The sequence below is a fragment of the Ustilaginoidea virens genome, chromosome 7 (genome assembly GCF_000687475.1).
Source record: "Ustilaginoidea virens chromosome 7, complete sequence".
In the NCBI taxonomy this organism is placed as follows: domain Eukaryota; kingdom Fungi; phylum Ascomycota; class Sordariomycetes; order Hypocreales; family Clavicipitaceae; genus Ustilaginoidea; species Ustilaginoidea virens.
The window spans coordinates 1835759-1858368 of NC_057322.1; the positions used below are offsets into that span (position 1 = coordinate 1835759).

The 22610-nt window shown below is 56.4% G+C and overlaps 4 protein-coding genes across 4 annotated transcripts; 2 read left to right on the top strand and 2 right to left on the bottom strand.

Moving 5' to 3' along the window:
* Positions 1-375: 375 nt before the first annotated feature.
* UV8b_08187 (uncharacterized protein) lies at positions 376-1429 on the top strand (the record flags this gene model as incomplete). Its single annotated transcript, XM_043145684.1, has 3 exons — positions 376-747; positions 884-948; positions 1012-1429. 3 exons carry the CDS (start codon positions 376-378, stop codon positions 1427-1429), a joined length of 855 nt encoding a protein of 284 aa, XP_043001619.1.
* A 2236-nt stretch (positions 1430-3665) lies between these two features.
* UV8b_08188 (uncharacterized protein) lies at positions 3666-4927 on the bottom strand (the record flags this gene model as incomplete). Its single annotated transcript, XM_043145685.1, has 5 exons — positions 3666-4010; positions 4096-4165; positions 4245-4467; positions 4546-4622; positions 4683-4927. 5 exons carry the CDS (start codon positions 4925-4927, stop codon positions 3666-3668), a joined length of 960 nt encoding a protein of 319 aa, XP_043001620.1.
* Positions 4928-7316: 2389 nt separating this feature from the next.
* Positions 7317-11461, bottom strand: UV8b_08189 (uncharacterized protein; the record flags this gene model as incomplete). The annotated part of the gene is made up of 5 exons (XM_043145686.1): positions 7317-7346; positions 7411-8098; positions 8197-11066; positions 11154-11308; positions 11434-11461. 5 exons carry the CDS (start codon positions 11459-11461, stop codon positions 7317-7319), a joined length of 3771 nt encoding a protein of 1256 aa, XP_043001621.1.
* Positions 11462-12731: 1270 nt separating this feature from the next.
* On the top strand, positions 12732-14302 carry UV8b_08190 (uncharacterized protein; the record flags this gene model as incomplete). Its single annotated transcript, XM_043145687.1, has 2 exons — positions 12732-12973; positions 13042-14302. 2 exons carry the CDS (start codon positions 12732-12734, stop codon positions 14300-14302), a joined length of 1503 nt encoding a protein of 500 aa, XP_043001622.1.
* Between the last annotated feature and the right edge of the window lie 8308 nt (positions 14303-22610).

Sequence of the window (22610 nt, forward strand, 5' to 3'; positions counted from 1 at the left end):
CATGTGCATGCCTTGATGATAATGGTGCCGAAATATGAAAACCGCCGATTTTGTCAGAAGGAGTCTTTGTACCTGACTCCACCTTATGTACCAAAGGCACACATCGCCACTTGGTGTCCAGTTCTTATATCCGTGGTACATATCGTCACATACCACACACAGTTACTACTGCAGGATATCGCGCAAGGCCATAGGGCCATTAAAGCCTGCTGCTCTCAATAGATTATAGGGCTGCATAGCCGGCTGCTAATACTGCCGCCTAACGGCATATACCGGCACTTACCGGCATATATAATAATCTCTATATCCCGGTACAGCCATTACAGCAAGGCACACCTATCGTCATATAGATCACACTCATCATAGCAGGGTAAAATGAATTGCCATCCCGACGGCGGCTGCCCATCTATGCTCTCGCCCTGCTTCAAGGGCCGATGCGAAGAAGGGCCCGCGTCCAAAAACGCTGAAGCAGTCGAGGCCAATCGCCCACCTGAAGGAAACCTGCTGAAGGTGAATGATACGGCAGCTTCTTCTGATTTGGGACTCGAGGCGCACGAAAAGCTACCAAAAGACACTCCCGAGCGGATCGGGGACATTACGGAAATTGTTGATCTCCGAAAACACACTGAAGAGTGGGTTGATGATGCTCGAGCGAAGAAGGGCAAGCACAGAGACGAAACCTCAAAGGTCGAAGCATGCGGCCGCACGATTATCTGGAGAGACTGCGCAGAAAACGTTTTGTCTCACGTGCGACTGCGATAGGCGACGTTGCCATTGCATTTTGCGCCAGCACCACGCTCAGCGGTCTGGTCGGCTTTTAAAACGCTTCCGGATGCGAGTACCCGAGATTTCTACTTCCGTACCTGGCTGGCTATTTTTCCAGGCCAGTGTTCCTCAATGCGAAGAGCTCGTGGCTATATTCGAATGTGTCGATCAAGTATCTGCCTCGTGAGACTAGGTAGAGTATATGAGGAGGTATATCTTAGGGAGCCAACGCTGACCGAGGTTCAGCATCAAAGATGAGGAAAAAGTTCAGAAAACACACAGTCTCGATGAATATAAAGAGGCTCTACTTGAGATGATTAACAGCTACCCTCGAACCACCCTGGTACTTGATGCCTTGGACGAGTGCCACCTCGAAACAAAGTCAGAGCGTGCCGGGTTTCTTGAAGATCTTGTGGAGAAGAGCACTCGTCTGCTCAAGGTGCTCGTTGCTAGCCGAAAAGAATCCGACATTGAATCCTCCCTCAAGTCATCCGAGGACCGCAACATGCTGGTGGAAATCAGCCCAGAGGATATCAAGACGGACATTGGGAAGTTTGCAAATGAAAAGCTGATCAAAGTAAAGCAGCATTGGGCTTTTAACGACAAGGATGGTCTGGAGCCACCTGTCAAAGGTACGCTTATGGCGAAAAGCGATGCAATGTGAGAAAGCTTTGTATTCTTTTATACATGTAGCTCATCGATAGGGAGCAGGTTCAGATGGGTACATCTCATGTGCGAACTGCTTGAAACGTGTGCAACAAAGCGTGCCGTGGAGGAGAAATTGGACAAACTTCCCCAGAAGCTATGCATACAATGAGATGTATAATGATCCCGGCGTCGGATCTTCCCCAACGTCTAATGCTACAGACGGCTGTGAAACGGGTCTACTGTGCACGCCGACCTATGGATAGCTTGGAGCCTTTTGCGGCCATAACAGCCGAAGTGAAAGGGTGGATGGCGTGAAAGCCTTCCAAGCTTCAGAACTCGAGGAGAGCTTGGAGTCTGTGTGTCGTCGTCTGGTTGTGAGGGATACAACACTTGACATCTGGAGGCTCGCACACGCATCGGTTGCTGAATACTTTGAAAAGGACAAACAGTGGTTAAAAAAGAGGCCGAGGTGGATGTGGCAATTGCCTTGATCCGCCGTCTTAAAGACTGCTGCTCCAAATATCCCTGGGGCGACCCGGAACTCGAAGCTATCGAATCAGATTCAGGCGTAATAGATTGGTACGAAAGCAGGCAAGAAGATCCTGCTGATATCTTGCATCCTCGGCATCCGCTTCAGATCTACACTCAGCTCAATTGGCTACATCACATTCACGACATTCCAGACAAGGATTCTAGGGTCCCAGAGATGGCTTGTGCTCCGAAACAGGTTTTCGGCGAGAATCCCCATGACTATTCAAAGGAATGCAGAGCCTTTCTTACAATCATGAATCATTACTGGAGATATTACGACGACATGCGTGAAAGCTTTAAACCTCGTCGAGCATTTGGAATCGTCTCACCAGGCCTGCATCATGTGTTGGATGGTTGGTGGGATGCGGACCTTTCTTCACTTTCAACAAGCAGCGGGACGACCTGTTGAATACCGCTGCAACCCTCGGGCATGCTAACCTTTGCGAAAGGCTCATAAACCTGGGATGCGACCCCAACAGACCTGTTCGTCGCTTAAGAGATTCATCACTCGGCAAGGCTATTTGTTACAACATGGATGATACTGCGAGGCTACTACTAGAACACGACGCCAGCCCAGATCAGGTCGTCAACGATGGTTGCAGCCTTCTTTGTGAAGAAACAGGATTCGGCAGTGAATGGGCTTGACTTTTGTTGGAAAATAATGCGAGTCCTGACATCAAATGCAACAACCCTGGGTCAAAATTTCATTGCGAATATGGCTGTGCGTTATCAAGAGCTGCGCACAAGGGCGATCTCGAGATAGTAAAGCTTCTTATTCATTGGGGGGGCGAACGTCAACCCAGAAAACCTCGGAGACAAGTACAGGAGCCCTCTAGCTGCTGTCATTAGATCGGAAGAGCTCGATTGTGCTCAAATTCTCCTCAAGAATAAAGCAAAAGTCAGCTCTCAATTGGAATGTGGAATGCATGGCAGCGCACTAGCAGCAGCCGCCTATATCGGAAACTTGGAGATGGTTCAACTTCTCGTACAGCAGTATGATGCTGACGTGAGAACCGAGCTACACTTTGGAGACTATGGCAGCCCCTTGTTGGCTGCTGTAGCGACGGGTAACGTTGATTGTGCTAGGTTTCTTACAGAGCGAGGCGCAGACGCCAATGCTTACCTGAAGTTTGGCATACATGGCTGTACTATGGCAGCTGCAATTCTTGGACCCTAACCTTCCCTTTCTACAGTCAAGTACCTTTTCGAGGAAACCAAGTTAAACGCAACTTGGCAGACCGATGTTCAGCCTCGAAAATAAAGATGAGAAGGCGAGACAAAATGAATTTTGGCTACTTGATCGAAAAATCGAAATAGCCTCATATCTTGCGCAAGATCGTGACATGGCTCCTGAGACGTTGCTCAGTATCGGCGTGTCATCAAGGCTACTGGAGTGGCTCAACGGAAAGAGAAAGAGTGGATAAAAGGCTTACCATGTTACCAGGGAATGAACGAGGTTATCATGGGGAACGGATGCGAAGTTTCACGACAGATGAAAGTAACAGCGTTAGTACCTAGGCGTCCAAGCTTAAGCTTTTACATCTCTTACTATATGCCTGTAGCATCGTGAAGTAACTTGCACGTGAACTCACACATGATCAGCAAGAAACCCAAGCATTTTTTAGCAGGCAAGAACCTTGGTGACTGCAGCCTCGCAGCGACCATGACGACAGCCTACTTGTTGCCAGTAGGAAGGTCGGGACGGATGCCAGCGGCGGAAATTAGTAAATGAAAGGCCGGCATTTATGCAAAGAAGCAGTGAATACACTTTCAAGGTTGTCCGTTCCATAGACGTTGGCGTTGGTGTCAACGATGGCACCGGTCTTGGCAATACCAGCATAGTGGTTACCACTAGTGACAGCCTTGATGATAGCAGCGGTGTTGGTGTCCTTTCGAAGCGCAGAGCCAGCGGAGGGGCCAGTAATCTTCTCGACCATGTCCTGAACGAAAGCCTTGGCAGCCCCGACATCTCCGTCTGTCTGGAGGTAAGGAGACTTGTCGATGACAGTCTTGCCCTCAGCCAAGCCCAGAACACCAGGAGATAGTAGACCGTGAGTTACGTAGACCTTGATGGAAGCTATGCCATTACCTCTGACGGCACAGGATCCTTGGAAGTATCGAGCAAATGCCGGGGCCGTTTTTTGAGCTGACGAAGATCACGATTTTGTAGGACTTCTTCTCGTAGAGGTTGACGTTCTTGGCATCAGTCCCGTTCAATACACTGTCGGTAGTAAGCATACCTTAAGAGCCACCAGTCTTGACAGTGAAAGTGAGAGGTGATTTATAAGGTTGTCTCTAACAGACAAGTTGATCTAGTTTCTCTTAGGGTGACGCCAGTCTTCTTAGCAGTGAGGATCTGCTTGTTAGGAACGGCATCAGAGTTAAACAAGAGACAAGAAATATGGGCTCTAGCAGAAAAAAACGCGGCCGTTCTAAGCTTGATGATCTTTTCCTTCCCGTAGGTCTCGACTTGACGCCAGCAGCTTGTGAGCCTGATCTGGTAGCTCGGATGACCTTGAACCACTGCGAAGAGTAAGTTTTTTCGCTTCTAGACAAGAGGAAGAGAGGCCTTGGCGGGTCCAGCTCGAAGCGACTTCTTACTATTCCACGACAGCGAACTGTAGATTTGGTGCTTCTCGTCGGGTTGCTTGATCATGTCGACGGACCTCCAGCCCAGCCTGTCGAAGAAGCCAGACAATGAGTTGCACAGTCCGTGGTCGTATCGTTCTGATTCTTACAAGGGACGAGAATGCCTGGCTTGCGAGCGTGCAAGTCTGCTGGCAGCTGGTGCGACATCGTTCCACTTGCAGCCCTTGGGCCACTTGTCGTCAAAATCGGAGCGGGAGGGTACAACAAAGACCATGTAGTTGACAGTGACACCACCGCCACCGAGAAACGCAAGCGGCCAAGGCAGCGGTATTATCGCAAATGCGCTCTTTTCAGAGATCAAGTCCACCAACAGCAGACGAGAGGCCTGGGACATCGATCGTCGCTGGAGCATACCAAGGCATTTCCGTAGACGTGGCCGAAAAGACTATACTGTCTACGCAAATGTCAAATGGTGCGTAAAGCGGTCAATCGCTTCCATGTGGAAGGCCGCGATAAGGGCAACCGGGCCGCGGTGATGGCCGTAATGACGGAAAATAGCGGCAGCGATGATGCCGCGGCAGTGGCGATAGATGGCCGTACAGCGGTAGCCGTTGTGAGTGGCTGTATTACGGTCTGCTGGAAATGGCCGATATCTTGGCAGTGGCTATCGCGAGGATATATCGCATGGATAGGCTCTAGCAAATAGGAGTGGTGAATGAAGATCAAACATGGCGAATAGGTTATGTAGAATACGGCGAGATATTGTCCTTGATTCTTGTCTACCAGCTAGGTAGCTAAGCTATGTAAATAGATTACTTTTACTATCCTATCCTCGTACCCCCCTGTGTGGTATATAGGCCACGTTTCCTTTGCATTCATCCTCGCCGTGTCGAATATTCTAGCATGCTAGAATAGTCATAGCCCTGACTATCAACGACCGCTTGGCTGTACATCGCGATATTCGCGGCTGCGAGGCCTTGTGTCCGGGACCTATTTCTAGCAGGCATACTATTTGCGGCCCTATTGGCTAGCTACGGTGGCTGATATCGCTGTTGGGTTACTACTGTTGTTGCGTGGTTATGGGCGATTTATATTGCCCTGCTGTAATGGCTATTCGTATGTGCCGGTGTATGCTGTATGTAATGACTGTTAGCATGTGCCGTCATGTAGTATCATTAGCAGTCTACCATGCAGCCCTATGTGATATCGATAGCAGCGGGCTATGGATAATAGCAGGATATTGATAGTAGTGGCCCTGTGGCCCTGTGGCCCTGTGGCCCCGTGCAATATCCTGTATAGCAGGACCGATTGTGTGTGCCGTGTGGCAATGTGTGCCACGGGATGCAAGACTGCATGCTTTAGGGCGATACGTGCCATGGCCAGGCTATGTGGCGATGTATGCCACGGTATGCAAGGGCAAAGGACGTGTGCAAGGAAGGTCCTTCTAACACGCAGTAAACGCCGGGCAGATGGCGGACGCAGCAACGACAGCTTCATGCCGCGGCCAAGATCCTCGCAGTCGGCCGATTCGACTCCTTATTCCAGGCTCATTCTTGGCACGATGCAATGTTTCCATCAGTCAGGTGATCCAGGCTTGCCGTCAACACTCGTCGCGTCCGTCAAACACTGCGTCGGGGCCAAGTTTGCCAGGCCGTTCGTTCCCCGGCCGGCTTGCAAGTTGCGGCCGTTTGTCATGACTACGCAGAAGAAGAAGAAGAAGAAGCAAGTCCCTTGTGGTCCAGGCCGTTTAGAAGTCAGTTTCGACCGTTTCTAGAACAAGTTGGTTCGGCGCCATTGCCGGATCACAGAAGTCACGGGCTGAATGAACACTGTATCGAGCAGATGGAGATGTCCTGATCCCACCAAGGGAAGCCGGTTCATGCGTCTTCCTCGACTTTCAACTTTGCTGTTTCGAGCCGGTTGTTCGGGATTCGGCTGTTGTCGCGTTGCCGGTGCAAGCTCTGTCTGCTGCACTCCCAGTGCGCAACGTAAAGATTCTGACTGCTGAGCCAGCTCAGGGTTAAGGTAAGCATCTACGCTTGCTGGCGCGTGCTACGCGAGCATGACGCATAAACCTCTCCCCGCGATACGAGCGACTTGCTAACCTCAGGCCGAGACAATCTTCTCCGTAGGGCAGCCCTCGGCCTTCCCACTCCTTTACGGATGGCATCATACACCACGCAGACTGACCTTCATGCACTCCTAGCATCATGACCAACGATGCGAGGCCGACGCCGACGCCGCCGTCACATGGCCCGCACACAGGTCCGAAACCAAATCAAATTGACCAACGCTCCCTTAAAATCAAATTCTAAATTCTCGTTTGAATCCTTTAAAAATTAGTAACTTGATTACGCCTTTTCCGGCGTGCAGTAAGCCATCCGCAGGGCGGGCAGCAATGTCCCGGCCGCCTTGGGGGTCAAAATAAGTGCTACTGCCATGTAATGTCATGTCCATATTCAAATGTACGCAGAGCCTCGCTATCGAATTCTCGCTCAGAAAGGAAGCAGAAAATGCAGCAAAAAGAAAGAGGGAGACAGACAAAGGAGACGAATAAAAGAGACGAAAAGGATGCAACAAGGGACGGCAAAGATGTCCTCACGGCGCGGCCAAGGGAAACCCATCTAGACCCGTGGACCCGTTGGTTTGGCTCCTCCTGATGGTCATGGTTCCCGGTCTGGCAGGTTACAGCTGCTGCGTCCCTCTGCCCAGACAGCCTTGCCCTTTCCCGCGTACTTGGCCTCGTCAAACTCTCTGCAAAGAGGCGCCCCCCCCCGTATTCTTTACGACTTGCTTGCAAGATAGTTGGCGGCCTAGGCAACAAAGAATCAGCACGGCTTCAGCAACCAGCGGCACACCAAAGAGGGCATCACTCACCTTTTCTAGATTATAGTCATACTTTTCCAGAGCAGACACCGCATCAGGACGGGGATACCCCATGCTGGTCAGGCTCTTCAAGATGGGGTCGTCGTGCTCCCCCTGCTCAGTCAGCGCTCGGCCCGGGGGTGGCGGCCGCTCACCCTTCTTGTCCGCGCTGCTTCCCTCCGCGATACCGGGAGGCGTGACGTTGGTCGGCTCATCTAGGCCGGCAAAGATGGCATCCCAGTCGTGAGAGTCGGCAGTCTTTTGCTGAGTCGCGGCTGTGCTTCCGGCTGCAGAGCTGTGAGACACAAAGTCGAAAGTGCTTTCATTGCCAAACGCCGTAGACTCACTCTTGGCCTGGCTGGCTGGGGGGCTGCTGTCAAACACGGGGTTGAAGTCGTCCCGCGAGATGTTGGCAAAGTCGTCGTCAGCTGAGCCCTCCTTGGCTTCCTCGAGACCCTCAAAGTCGTCATCTAGGTCGTCAAACACGCCCTTGGCAGCAGCAGCAGCAGCAGCAGCAGCAGCAGCAGCAGCAGTGTTGGTTTGGGACGGAGCCTGGGCGGATGTTGAAGCAGCAGCACGCGGAGCAGCGGCAGCGGCGGCAGCGGCGGGAGCGGGAGCCGCAGCTCCAAAGATGTCGTCAGCAGTCAACGCGGGCTGCGAATTGTCCGTGGCTGTGGCAGGCGAAGACGGCTGTTCGGGGCTAGAGGGTTGTAAACTGAAAAGAAAGAAGAAAAAAAAAGCGCGTCAGTTTATTCCATTTTTTCCACGAGTCACAGTCGGGAAATGACAAGTCTTTACCTCTTTTTCGGGACCTCTACAGGCTCCTTGGCAGGCACGGCCGGGGCTGGGGCCGGGGCTGGGGCTGGGGCTGCGTTGGCAAATACGGCCTCGGGGGACTTGAATTTAGCCTCCTTGGTCGGCGGAGATGCTGGGGCAAAGTCGTCGTCAAACCCGCCGTGCTCGCTATCAGAGTCGGAGTCGTCATCACGCTCCAGCTCCGAGATGGGGGGAAATTCGGTGTTGAAAGCATCATCGGCTTTGCCGTGTGCCAAGCTTGGCGACTTCTTCTCGCTCTTTTTGGACGAGGCGGCAAAGGCGGCAAAGGCGTTGTCAAAGTCAGCCTTTGCCTTGGCCTGATCGGTGCCGCCAAACGGATCCGCCTTCGGAGCCGCCGCCTCTTGCTTCTCTTCCTCCACCTTGGACGCACCCTCCGTTACTGGCGCGGCAGCAGGCGCTCCCCCGGTGCTGATGGGCGTGGCGCCGGGCGTCTCGCTCCTATCATCGTCATCCTCGCCATCCAAGCCTCTGGTCCCCGCGGTGGCGGCTGAGGGTCCGTCAGCTCTGGAAGCAGGGGGGGACACTTGGCGAGATGAGGAGAGGGATTCGGCCTTGTCAGGGAAGGGCAGAAAGCTGGAGCTAATCTGCCTAGACACGGGGGGCGCGGGGGGCTCCAAGCCTATGGCGCCCTGGCGGCTGATGTTGGGACTGGACCTTCCCGTGTTGTTGGGGAAAGAGCCAGCACTGGCCACAGATGTTCCGGTGTGCTGCTGCTGTTGGAAAGCAGGCGGCGCCGGGGCCGGCGTGCTGGCGTTGCTGCTGCGGCCCGCCAAAGATGGTCCAAACACGTCGTCAAAGGACTTGTCGGTAAAAGACCTCGGTGGCGGGGTTGCAAAGGCGCCCATGATGTCGGTACTTGCGGATCGCTTGAAGAACGGGTTATTAGCACTCGAGGTGGACAGCGCGGGACTCGCAAGCTGAGCAAACCCAGACGCAGGTGAGCTGCCGTCGACGTGCCTCGAGACGCCGTCCCCGCTCTTTGCAAGCTCTTCCGCTTCCGTCTTGAGCTTGTCTCGCTCCCCCTCGGTTGTGGCCAGCTGCTTCTTGTTGATGGCCACAAGACCCTTCTGCTGGCGAGCCTCGGACTTGAGCTTTTCGACCTGGGGCTTGAGCTGGGCAATCTCGCCGTTGACTACGCGGATGCGCTCCCTCATGTTTTTGTTTTCCCGCTGGTCCGCCTGGAGAGCCGCGAGGACCTGCTGGTGCTGACCCTGCACATCCCTGTACGTCCCCTCGAGGGTCATGCACTCGGCCTGCAGTTTCTGGGTCTCGGCCCGGGACTTCCTCAGCTGCTCCTCCAGGGATTGCGTGTCTTCGGCTTCCTTCTCGTACAGGGCCCGCAGCTGCGCCAACCGCTGTTCAAAGTTTTGCTTCTGCAGGTTGGTCTGATTGAGCTCGTTTTGAGTCGTGCTGCGTTTGCTCTGGACGTCTTGCGTCTGCCTCGAGAGCGTCGAGATTTGATTCGAGAGGTTGGCCAGCTCTGTGGTTTCCTCGGAGATTTTCTTGCTGGCTTCTGGATCATTGTCCTCCAAGAGGTCTTGCGACTGCTTGGGAGCGTCTCCCTGGGAGGGTCCCGTCAGTCCTCGCCCGAAGGACGACGAGGGAACAAAGGGTTTGAAGGCGGTTCCAGTCGCCGTGGCTTGCAAGGGGGACGAAGGGGGCAGCACGGCAGAAGCTCCAGCAAAAGGGGCGTTGGCGTTTGAGCCGCCAGTGGTCATTGCGGCTTGTGCTGGCGCAGGGGAAGAAGAGTGGAGAGTTGATTCCAGGCCGAACAAGTCGTCCAAAGCTGATTTGGGCTGAGGCGCCGCTGCCGCTGCCGCTGGTCGCGGTGCCGGTGGAGGCGGAAACGGGGGCTGATGATGGGCCTGCCTTTGGCTGCGCACACCGGGAGGGACCAGGTTCGCGGGCAGCGAAGTCGGCAGCTGTCCTCCACTGCCGCTCCTCTGCTGCCGGATCAGGTACATGGCAACAGCGAATCCTTCTCGGTTGAGCTGTCCTTGGCTGTTGAAGTCGGCGAGATCCCATATTTGAGCCAGGGCGTCCTCGGAGAGGTTGGACTGGCTGAAAAAGGGGACCGCTTCTTCTCCGGTGATGAAGCCCCTGTTTGTTTTGTCAATGGTGGCATAGATGTGGTCAAACTTGGCCTTGTCCGCGGGCGTCACGGCCCAGTCGCTGCCGGCCTGCGGACCAGGGGGCGGGCGGCCTAGAGGGCTGCCTGTTCGCATTTGGGTCTGGCCGCTCAGCGGCCTAGGTATGGGGCTCATGCCAGTATCGCTTGGTGACTGCCTGGGTGCGGCGACCCTGCCCGTAGCGGCCTCGTACAGGCCGGCTGGAAGCACAGTCGGCAGGGTGCGGAGCGCCCCGGTCTTGACGGACGTGAGCAGATGCATGGCAATGACGAATTCGGCAAGGACAAGAGAGCCGCGCTGTTCGGTGTCCGCCAACGCCCAGATTCTCCCCAACGTCTCGTTGGGCAGACCCGACTTGTCGAATATGTTGCGGGCCTGCTCGCCTGGCAGCTTGTTGGCCTGCAAAGGCTGACGTTCAAACAGGCCAGTGTATTGCGCAACCTTGTCGGGTGTCAAGGGAGGGATACGAACGGCACCGCCGGTGGCTTGGGCTTGCAGTGACGCTGTATTACTGCTGCTTGGCGATGCCAGCGAAGGAGGAGGCGGCCACAGGCCTTCGAATCGGGGTATAGGTCCCTGTTGAAGAGCAATCTCGGCGGTAGGCTCTCGTCCAGCCTGGGCATGGCCAATCAGGCGCAGCACGATTCCGAAGCCGGCGGGGGTGAGGAAACCGCGGTTTTCATTGTCCGCAATTTGCCAAATCTAAAAGGGGGAATAAGTCATCAGCAGATTGCTGCAGATGCTGCAGACTGCAGAGGCGGCCATAGGAAATGTTGGTAGGGGGCCAACCTCGCCTAGCACACGAGAGTCGAGTCTCGTCTTTTCAAAAAACTTGACAGCAACATCGCCCGTAACAACACCAACGCCTTCGGTATCGGCCTGACGGAAAAGTTGGCCATAGACTCGTTTCTCCTCAGGACTCAGGTTGAGGTTTGGAGGCGCAGCTACAACGGCACCGCAGAGTTAGCCAGGGGAGGAATGCCCAGACAGCAGAGTATGTTGTGAAATCCCCATGGCAGGTTGGGGCTGTGTTTTTCGTTATTCCATTTCCTTTTCTGAGCTTACGCACAAGATTCGGCGCTGATGTCGACAGACATCTTGTTGCATAGGGGAAGCCGGGGGCCCGGGGGGGGGGAAGGCTTCAAAACAACCGGCGTGAGGTGGTTGCGCGGGAGAAACTTCCGAGAACGCAGGGAGGAGCTGACGGATGCTCGTCGACGGGTCGTCACCGACTTGTGGGGGAGGGGGGGATGATGAATCAAAATGATGAAGTGGCTCCGGCTATGCAGAAACGTCCTAGTGCCAGATATCGAGACGGAAGCACCGGTCAAGGTTCGTGGTCGATGTGCGCCAAACGGGATGGGCAGCCGTTGAGCCAAGGCAAGTATGGGATGTGAAGGGACGGCGGTCCAGAGGCGCGAGTCGACGAGTCTAACGGATTCGAGTGCGGACGGATGCGGACGGAGAAGCGAGTTGGAAAGTCGAGTGTTTGGGGTTGTGGATTGTGGTGTGGTTGTCGTGGTCAAGACTGGGGGGGCTGGAGCTTCTGGGGCAGGGAGAGGCAGCTGCACTTGCACTGCACGGTGATTCGGCGGTAGTTGACGACGGGGGATCGGCTGGTGTCAATGGCTCCGCAGTGGAGGGTTGAAGGGATTGTGACTGTGGCGGGTGCTGAGTCAACCTCAATGCTTCAACGTGCCTGTACGGAGCAACGTGCTGGCCTTTGTTTCAACGTACTTGACCCTTTGCGATTCCAGCAAGTTGCGTGCCGCCATGGTACCAGACAGAAGATTGGTAATGTTTTCCCGCCCTATTCGCATCAGCAGACGCGCATTGCGTCTGCTGCTCTCCGCGATGCGTGGCACCATGGACTGGGAGTCTGGACAGTGCCAACTTGCAACCCAGCACCCAGCATCTTCTAGGCATCATCCATCCATCGGTGGGGCCGGGGGCTGCTGACGGCTGGGCATTGATGGCACCAGCCAGGCAGCATCGAGTCACTCCCTCCCTCCGTCACATCTGCCCAGCCTGTAGCTTGTTCGAGCCTCACTCAATTGACCCAGTGCCCTTCTCACATCATCCCGCCCAGGAAGACCCTGACATGCCCCGGACGCACGATTACTCATCGCGATTCCTTCCGCAGCGCGCCAGCATTCACTTTCCACCGTCTCCAAGCATTGCAAGACGTCATTTGCGTCGAGGTCCCTCCCCGCCCCACCGACCCGTGGGGAATCTCGCTCTGCTTACGGATCCTCCGTTCTCATCTCTCGTGATTGATTTTTTACGACATCAACAAGGGCGACGAGGTCCCTTGGCTCTTCCCTGGACGCATAAGCACAGCCAATTGAGCCTCCCCGTTTGTTTTCCATGCAACCACTCATTCTCCTGTCTCGCACTTCAAGAGCTGCCCCGCATCGCCTAGCTTCCCTGTCGCGTCAGCTATCTACCACAGTCGCTGCCATGGCTCCCATCGTCAGAGAAACGGATTATCTCGTCCTTGGCGGAGGCAGCGGCGGCTTGGGCTCGGCCCGTATGGCCAGCTCAAAGTTCGGCGCAAAGACTCTTGTTGTCGAGGCGTCTCGCCTGGGAGGGACCTGCGTAAATGTTGGGCAAGTTTCGCCCGTCTCCGCTGCGCCATGGATCCATCCGCTGACCCGAAAAACCTGCGATGCATTAGTTGTGTCCCCAAAAAAGTCACCTTCAACGCCGCTGCCATTGCCGAGACCCTCCACGATGCCAAATCCTACGGCTTCTCCGTCCAGCAGACGGCTCCTTTTGACTGGACCACGTTCAAGAACAAGCGCGACGCGTACGTCAGGCGCCTCAACGGCATCTACGAGCGTAACCTCGGCAACGACAAGGTCGAATACTTGCACGGCCGGGGCCGTCTGGTGTCCAGCAACCAGGTCGAGGTCACGCAAGACGACGGCAGCAAGGTGCTGGTCAACGCCAAGAAGATCCTGATTGCTGTCGGCGGCCGCCCCAGCTCCCCGCCGCAGATCCCGGGTGCCCAGCTGGGAATCAACAGCGACGGATTCTTCGACATTGACAAGCAGCCCAAGAAGGTGGCCATTGTCGGTGCCGGCTACATTGCCGTCGAGTTTGCGGGCATGTTCAATTCCCTGGGCACAGAAACCCACCTGTTCATCCGTGGAAAGACGTTTCTCCGCCACTTTGACCCCATGATTCAGGAGTCGGTCACAAAGGAGTACGAGCGCCTGGGAGTCAAGCTGCACAAGGAGTCGCAAGCCACCAAGATTGCAAAGGACGCCGACGGCAAGCTGGTCGTGACCTACAAGGACGGGCAAGGCAACGAGAGCTCCGTCTCCGACGTGGACCACCTGATTTGGGCCGTGGGGCGGGTTCCGGAAACCCAACACATCGGCTTGCAAGAAGCTGGCGTCAAGCTCAACGACAAGGGGTACGTCGTGGTCGACGAGTACCAAAACAGCAGCGTCGACGGCATCTACGCTCTCGGCGACGCGACCGGACAGGTAGAGCTCACCCCGGTCGCGATTGCGGCCGGCCGCAAGCTGGCCCAGCGGCTGTTTGGACCGGCCGAGTTCTCCACGCGAAAGCTCGACTACAGCAACATCCCATCCGTCGTGTTTGCCCACCCGGAAGTCGGCAGCGTCGGCCTCACCGAACCGCAGGCCGTTGAAAAGTACGGCAAGGACAACATCAAGGTGTACAAGACGAGCTTCACTGCCATGTACTACGCCATGATGGACGCTGACGACAAGGGCCCTACCAACTACAAGCTGATTGTTGCGGGACCGGACGAGAAGGTGGTGGGACTTCACATCATGGGTCTGGGGAGCGGTGAGATGCTGCAAGGGTTTGGCGTTGCCATCAAGATGGGCGCAACCAAGGCAGACTTTGACAGCTGTGTTGCCATCCACCCGACGAGCGCCGAAGAGCTGGTGACTTTGAAGTAGGGGAAGGGGGGGGGGGGGGGGGGTAGAAGAAATAGAGGGCAGGGGACATAGAAAGCAGGACATGACGTGTCAAAAGACGCATTCAATAGAGTTGGCGTTGATTTATGATTGTCTTGATGGTTGGGCTTTTCCTGTGCGCGCCCAAGACGCATCATTACGGGGGATGATGTCGAGCCAAGTATACGTTTCCCTCTCCCAAAACGTCGCGGGCTGGTATTCATTCAAGACATGCTCACGGCTGATGATCTAGCACCGCTCTCCTCTTCCCAGCTCGGAAGCGGCGCAGGTATCCAGGCAAAAAACGACCGCACCGGGCCGATACGTCAGACGCAAAGCACGGTCGCGGATCCAGCGCGGCTCGAATAGGCAGCAAACCCGCGGGAGGAGGATTGTTGGATGCCCGGTGGGTATGAACGTCGGGACAGACGCGGTGGATGTTTCAAAGGCGCTCGCCAGACGCGAGGCTCTCTGGCACCCAACGACAGGCAGGTGATGGGGATGAGACGAGCAAGTTGGTTTGCCACGGAGCCACGGAGCCAAAAAGGCCGCCACGGACGCGCAGCAGGTGCTTCATCAGACGAGACGCGCCATTGGAGCCCGTCGAGGCTTCCGCCGGCACCGCGTGGTTCGTGCTGTACATGCGGTATCGAGGAGATGCGACGCAGATTCGCCCTCGAAAGCCCGTCCTGGAGAGAAAGGTGGTCAGTGTAAGCTCGATTCCCTCCCGTGAGCAAACCAACTGACGAGCAACAAAGCACGGCTCTCCCGGCATGCCCAGACTGGAGCCTAGCTCGGTCCCAGCAGACTGGTCCCAGCAGACTGGATATCCGGATATGTGGTCTCTCGCATGCATCGCTCAGCGACGGCAGCCGCCTCTCGCTTCAGCCTATCACAGCAGGGCGTCTGTATATCCAACGCGCGCCAGCGTTGTCTCCCATGGCGTGATTGCCACGCCTGCCAATGGCATCACCTCGCAGCGCCAATCGAGCCAGCAGCCCCGACGCAAAGGCTCCTTCCCCCCCCCCCCCCCCCATATCGCAAGTTCCATCCCCGACTTGCCCTCCGAAAGTCGTCGGGAGCACCTGATCCCCAGCGCGAGCTTGGGAGACAGAACCCGGAAGACACGAAGGCCGGTCCCCACCCGATGGATTCCAGCTCCCAGAACCCAATCGCTCGGGTTCTTCAGGTGACCCGTACACCGGGTTATCGGGACATCTGGACCCCGTCGGGGTGGGGGGAACCGGGGGGGAACGCCTGTCAGGAGGGTAGATTACGTCGCACATGATTATTATTGTCTTCTCTCAGGGGAATGCTGTCCAAGGGGGGAGGGGGGGGGCTGGCATAACCATCTGGCAGCTGCTGTCCGATTCTCACATCTCAGCCAGGCCGCCGCCCTGACTTGTGTCTCATTTCTCTTTCTCGCTTGCGGAAAGCGCACTTGCCGAAAGGAGGACGGGCCATGGCCAACGAAAAATTCCAAACCTCCCAGGATGGCGGTAGTTCCGTCTAGCCGAGTTGGGTAATCCGAGCCAGGGCGCCTGGGTGGGTTCGTCTTTTGTCTCTCGACCAGGAAAGCTTGACAGGGCGGCCACCCGGGAATTCGGACTGGCATCTTCTGCACGGACGACTGGAGATGTGGGAGCGAAGCTACGGGCGGGAAATTGAGGGAGTCTTGTCGTCTTTATCAAAATCAAGCCGCGAGATATGCGCATCGGGGAACAGGGGGGGTGCGGTGGGCGTTCCAGTTCAGCTCCAGGGGGGGGGGGGATCCAGCTGGGCAGATACGAATCGAATACCTGACTTGATGGAAGCCCGTTCGTCCCCGAGTTCATCAGGAAACGCCCCCCTCCCCCCCCCCCCCCCCCAGTTGGGACCTGGACGAAGAAGAAGTCGCTGAGAACCCTTGGCTTTGGCCGCGCTGCGCGGCCGCGTCGGTACGACGTGACGGACTGGTGGGACGTATGAAACACGGCACTCCGGTTTTCAAGAGCCAAAAGTCAGCAGCCCGACGGACGGATTGGTTGCGCTGCCCCCGGGGTTTCCTCCGACGGACCAGGTGGCACAGCACAGCATGGCCGGCGACCAAGTGTGCGGTTCGCGGGCTTGAGCGCCTTGCGCCTCGCACCTTGATGATGGGCCCATGTTTTGCGACAGCCCCCCCCCTTTTGTTTTCTTTCTTCTTCCTTTGTTTTTACTTTCGCATCGTGATAGCTCGCACGCCGAGGGGGGCCGCGCATCTGGGCATACGACAGCGCCAACGTCAGCAATCCCGTCTTTTTTTCCTCTTCCACCGCGCTGCCGTGAGACAAGACGCCCTGGACAACCGACTACGGGCTGTTCTGTTCTGTTGTTTCTTCTTTCTAGGGACTCGAAGTGGATTTTGTTCCCCCGTAAATGCAGCCTTCACTGCGTCAGTCGACAGTGCCGTGCCGTCAGCCGCCCCGCCCAGCCTCATCGGCCTGGCGAAAAATAAAAAAATAAAAAAATAAAAATAAAAATAAAAATAAAAAAGAGAGCCTGGGAAGAGGCAGACGCTAGTCCCCTTGCGGACAGCCCCTGCCCCACCCGTGAACGGGAGGGACGGCGCGACCCCTCGCTTCGGGGATCAGACCTTTGTCATGCACCTCGCTGGCCTGTCGTGCAAACTCGTCATGCAGACACAATCCAACGAGGTCCCCATGTCGAAGACCGCACGACGAGCGAACAACCTGCCATGCGTTGTTGCGCAACAACAGCAACAGCAACAGCAACAGCAACAACCCTTTTCGCGAGAAACTGCCTGCCTGCCTGCGCTTGCCGCGCGGGGCGATGCGAGGGGGAGGAAACGTGAGACCTGGCGAGATTACTCATCCCCGCCAAGGCGCTGCCCAGGCGCCTGGATGGAAAGGGAAGCTCGTGGTTTTGCGCGCGCGCGCGTCGCATCCTGCACACTGGCGACGGCGTGCACTGCGCAGCGCCCTCTTTGTCCCCCACGGGCCCGGGTGCATGACGCACGGCACGGCCTCCATTCCATCCGCCTGCCCTGCCTGCATGCTTGCGACGCGAGCCCACAAGCACCAGGCACGGCAGGCCGAGGGGAAAAAATCAAAAAAAAAATCACACGCACACACACACACACACACACACACACAAAGGGCGCAGACCACCGCGACGCAAGCGGAAACGGCCGACTGGTGTCAAAAGTTTTGGATCGAGGGGCCAGGGCTTGCTCTGTGCGCCGCATACAAGGGGTGTATGCGGGGGCCGTCGGGGACTTGGGAACACCGACGCATTGGTTGTCGTTTTTTTTTTTTTCCTACCCAAGGGATTCACGAGGCCCCGTATCCGATTATCGCCGGGATAAGGGGCAGCAACACTGCCAAGGAGCGCGGGCGGCAAGGCCCAGCAGGCGCCGGGGCCGAAAGGGACAGGCCTTTTTGTTGCTGTTGCCTTGGCCGTGCGCGCGGCGCTTAAGCCGACCTTGGGGCGCTTGTCAAACGCGCTACCGCCGGCAGGGCGAGGTTGGCTCGTGCCAGGCAGGGAGGGCCTGCCTTGCCTCGATTTTGCCCCGCCGGCTTTGGCTATGTTTGTCTGGTCTTGCCTGGTCTTGCCTGGTCTTGTCTGTCTTGTGCCCGTGTGCGAACTATTGCGCGTGGTCGCTGCGCTGGTAGATGGGAGCTTCGCAGCGGCTTCGGGCCGGCTTTGTTGGAACTTTGCGTCGAGCGTCATCTACCCTGTGCCCGAGACGTCCACCGGGAAAACATGGGTGGTTTGCTAGGCGAGGTCGCCGACGAAAGATGCAAATGGTCGGCATGAGCTCGTCCCTCCTGCAAGGCACAAAGCGGCTAACCAGACGCCGGTCCCCTCGGGCGATGCTATGTATGACACCCGCCGCAAAATGTCGGAAATGCACCTCATCACCGGGTTGAATGAAAGGCTAGTAGTAGTAGTATCTAGTCAGATAGCAACTAAGAGTGTGCCAGCAGGGATCACTTCTCCTTGCGGAAACCCGCCACCTCTCCCTCCTTCTTAGCAGCCAACTCGGCCGGAGATGAAGGCCTGCATCCAGACCTTGGGGCTTTTCCCCCATGACGTGCGAATCTAAACTTGTCTAAGCAGGCAATTAATTACCTTCATCTCACGTACTCCGGAGTCCGTACTCCATGCCCTGAACCGCGCTCTACCGCTCAGGTCCCCTAAGCCTCCTCCCCCCCCTTGCGCCACTTGGCCCGGATCTTGTTCGCGCGAGGCTGATCGCCCAGATGACTAGCAAGTCGCAGCACGCCATTTCAAAACCCGCCCATCCATCGCAATCCGACTTACCCCGTGCTGGGCCAAAGGCGACGCACGCACGCAGCACGCAACCACCCACCACCCCCCCCCCCCAGATCCAAGCCACCCAGCGGCAGCCAGTGGGCAGGCCTTGTTCTCGCGATCGAGCTGGTGGCGCCCGTCATTTGCCCCAAGGGCTCTTCGTATTCCCCACCCGTCATCTGAGCAACGGCCACGGTGCATCATCAAGCGCCCCGCGCCACCGAGCTTCCTTCCTCCCACTCGACCAATCTTGTCGGCGACGGCGGTTATTCCGGGTCCTGAGGGTTCGTCCAGGACGCACGTCGCCCGTGGCTGGGTCAAAAGGAGTCAGTCTGGAAAAGGAACCTGCTCCTGAAATGGTCACGGCAGGTCACCTAGCAATGTGACCGCAGCATTGACCCCTCGTTGCGAATTCGGCGCCATCTCGGCCTCGGCTTTGGCTCGTCGTAGACGGCTTCACCAAGGAGAGAAGAAGGTTTGCGGTCCGCATCGAGGCCCGGCGCTTGGCGTTCAGCGGACTCTATCTGGCAAGTCTCAAGTCTGAGGGCGAAGGAATCAACAGCGAGCCAGGGCAGTGGGGAAAACTCCAGCTGTCAAACTTCCTTGATCAAGTTGATGAAGGGGTTGGGGGGGGGATGCCCACAGAACTTTGCACAGCGCCTGCGTTTCCCAAGCCGTAATCAATCCCCTTCATCGAGGCGCTGCTCCGTGGTGGTTGGCATCCGTGAATGGGTGACGGCAACCTGGTCTGGATGAAATGCCATGGCGAGTTCCCGACTGGCCAGGCAAATCCTCATGGCCAAAGGGCCAGAACCTGTCCTTGTCCGGCGCAGCGAATGGCGGCTTTGCTGGCATTAGCCCCGTCCCCGTCCCTTCCTGCCCCCGACACCCCCACGATCCAGGAAGGGAAGGAACAACCAACCGCGCACCCTTATTGGCTGCCCCCCCCCCTCCCCGTATCAACGTGGGGGAGCATCTTCCGCATCGTCCTGGACCGTTGGGGAAAGGCAAAGAATCATCTTGGACCTGGCGATACGCCACAACGGTTCCTTGAGGAAATGGGTTGTTGCCTTTGGACGATTCCGGTAAGCGCTCAAGAAAACGGGAGTAGGGTGAAGCATTTACCGCATTTACTAATCACGCGCTTGATGGAACGCAGAGCTGGTTCAGTCCGCCGTCGTGATTGGCGTAGCCAAGCTCTCAACTCGCCACCTAGCACCCGCTCGCCACGGACTACAGATAGGATAGCCCTGTGGAAAATGTCATCACCCGCGCCGTTTTCTGAGAAACCCTGCATGCATAGGTTCGGGCTGGGGTGATGGTGTTGCAAACCGGAATCAGGGTTTACCCCCCGCATTTTCCGGCTTGTGCTTCCTTTTTGCCACGGTTGGTCCCGTCGCTAGTTGAAATTGTCCACTTTGCGCACAGATACAGCACGACGGCCGTCGCAGAGTAGACGTTGGCGAAAAGGGAGAAAAAAAAAAGGGAAGAACAGCCTTCCCTGGTGTACTCCCGTATAGGCGGCACCCGTGGACACTTGCTTGCGGAGCGAGTGTCAGTCATGTCGGCAGTTGGCTTTTCGATTAAGGATTGGCGTTTGAGATGACCAAATTTGCAACATACAGAGGCATGACCCGTGCACGCTTGAACCAATCGCCCGGCGTGCTAGACCCGGTTCGAGTCTCGTCGAGTAAGCAGGAAAGAGGGAAATATGAAAGTATGACGATGGTTCAGCGTGAACATGGTCAGCTGGTGGGCGACAAGGTCGATGGCGGCCGCCTCCGGAGAGGCAACGACTCTGGTTCAAGTGGATATTACCCCAGAGTTGAAGTGTGGACCAAACAAGAATAGATCTGCTTGTCATGGCAGCCACATTGCGGCCTGGACCACAAGGACTCGTGGAGCACATGGAAACGATTATCGTCTGGAACATCTGCAGGCTGAGGGTTCTTGGCCCAAGACGAGAGCAAATGGGAGGGGGGCGGATCCCAGTTATGATGCAATAACAACCATGGATGGACTCACAACAGCTTCAGCGGCACACAGCATACCCTTACTTGGTTGAAGCAGCTCGTCACGGTGGTGGCGGTGCTTGCCATTCCGGTTTGCGGCACGGTAAAAATGCTGCTAGCAAGAGCAACCCGTTTCGATAGGATAAAGAGCATATCGGCAAGGTGGAGCACGATGTCCATGGCTGGCGGACGACTGGTTGCTGGCCACAGCCGCTCCAATGAAGCTTCGTGGAAACGGCTAGCCTGGATGCAAATTCCGGGTGGTTGGAGGTCAACTTGCATCTTGCAAGCAGCAGAGCAACAGACAACAGACATGGCACAGCGTCGCACTGCATGAGCGCAGCAGCGGATGGGCTCCAACTCGTCCTTCTCTCGGAACTTATCTCCAGCTCCACCGCGCTCCACGGCGCCGCTCCACAAGCGCCACGCTGCGAGGTGGTTCCTGATGCACCCATTCCCTGCGGGCTATAGAGCAAGCTGCCTTTAGGTTACGTCGATACTGGGGAAAAGGGTTAAAAAAAAAAAAAAGACCCTCGCCGCTGGGTAATGCGCCAGATAACGCAGGCAAAGACGCGAGAGAACGGAAATGCGCTCACGGCCTGAAATGCACGGAACGAAGCAAGGCGGGAACGGAAGAAAACGACAGGGTTCGGTAGCAAGTCGAGGGGCCAAGCAAGCCCCGTTTCCGTCGCTGTCGACAAGGTAGCCGCCTGCAAGAGAAAGGAACAGATAACACAGCATTGCATGGCATCCGTCCGAGTCGAGTGGTTCGCCAGATTCTGGCAGGACAGAAGGACTGGCCGGATTGCACGTTGCCGTCGCGCGTTTGGCGTCGTTATCAGACCAACGAAAATAAAAATGAAGATGAAAAAAAACATGATTCGACCCGGCCCTTTATTTTTCTTTGAACCCCCTCGAGCGGGTGGGGGGGAAGGAAAGGATTCCCGTCCCAGCCAGCACTGACTGACTGGGCAAATGGATGATGGATGATGGATACAGCAACATGTCTGCCTTGTTTTTTCCCCGAGCAGCCAGCCGCATGCCACTTTGCCACAGAATGGTGGTTTTTTCCAAGCAAGCAGCCAGGAAACGAGGAGAGTCGCATCCAGGCTCTTCCTTTCCCCGCTCACCCGAAGTTTGTGACAAATGACATTGGGGGCATTGTGCAGTCGTTGCTGGAAAGCAACTCGCCCCGATTACCTCATCTGCTTCCGACAAGTCGTCAAGGCAATCACGCAATGGGCTTGGCAACCCCCAAGCACACGCAGAGTCGCAACACGCAACACGCAACACGCAACACGCAACGCAAAGCGGAAGGGGTGGGGGTGTCCCCACGACGGAACGGTTGTTTCGGAAAGGGGTTTGGAAGGATTGCGCATGGGGACGACGACGCATGGATGGATGGATGGAGCCTGTTTGACTCTTGACTTGTGACTCTGGAGTCTCGAGACTCGAGGGGGCAAATCGCACCGCACCGTTGCCTCTGTTCTGCACCTTGCACCTTGCATGCCAGGTTTGAAAAAGACTAGCGAGAAGAAAGTATGCAGCTGCGGGATGCGGGATGCGGGATGCGGGATGCTGGATGCTGGATGCTGGATGCTGGATGCTGGATGCTGTCAAGGGCTCGGCGTGCTTGACCAATTGACTTGACAAGGGCCGGTAGGCGACAAGGGCGGGAGCGCCAAGCTGTTTCGGGGACGAGCCGCAGGCTAAGCTCGTCCTGGCTAGGCTGCAAAGGAAGCAGCAGCGCCTCGGCCATCTTTTCCTTTTCTTTGGCTTGGTCCGACGAGCAAGGCAAGGCAAGGCAAGGCAAGGCAAGGCAGGAGTTGATGCAAGCTACTCACTCGGTTGCTTTGTTGCAAAGAAATGCAGACATTGCTGGCCAATGCCAAGCATGCGAGACATTTTCTCTTGGCCATGCCATTGAAAGTGGTCCAGCTGTCGCCGAGTTTCATGCTCCGCCCTCCATCATCCATCATCCGCCGTCTGCCATCCGCCATCCG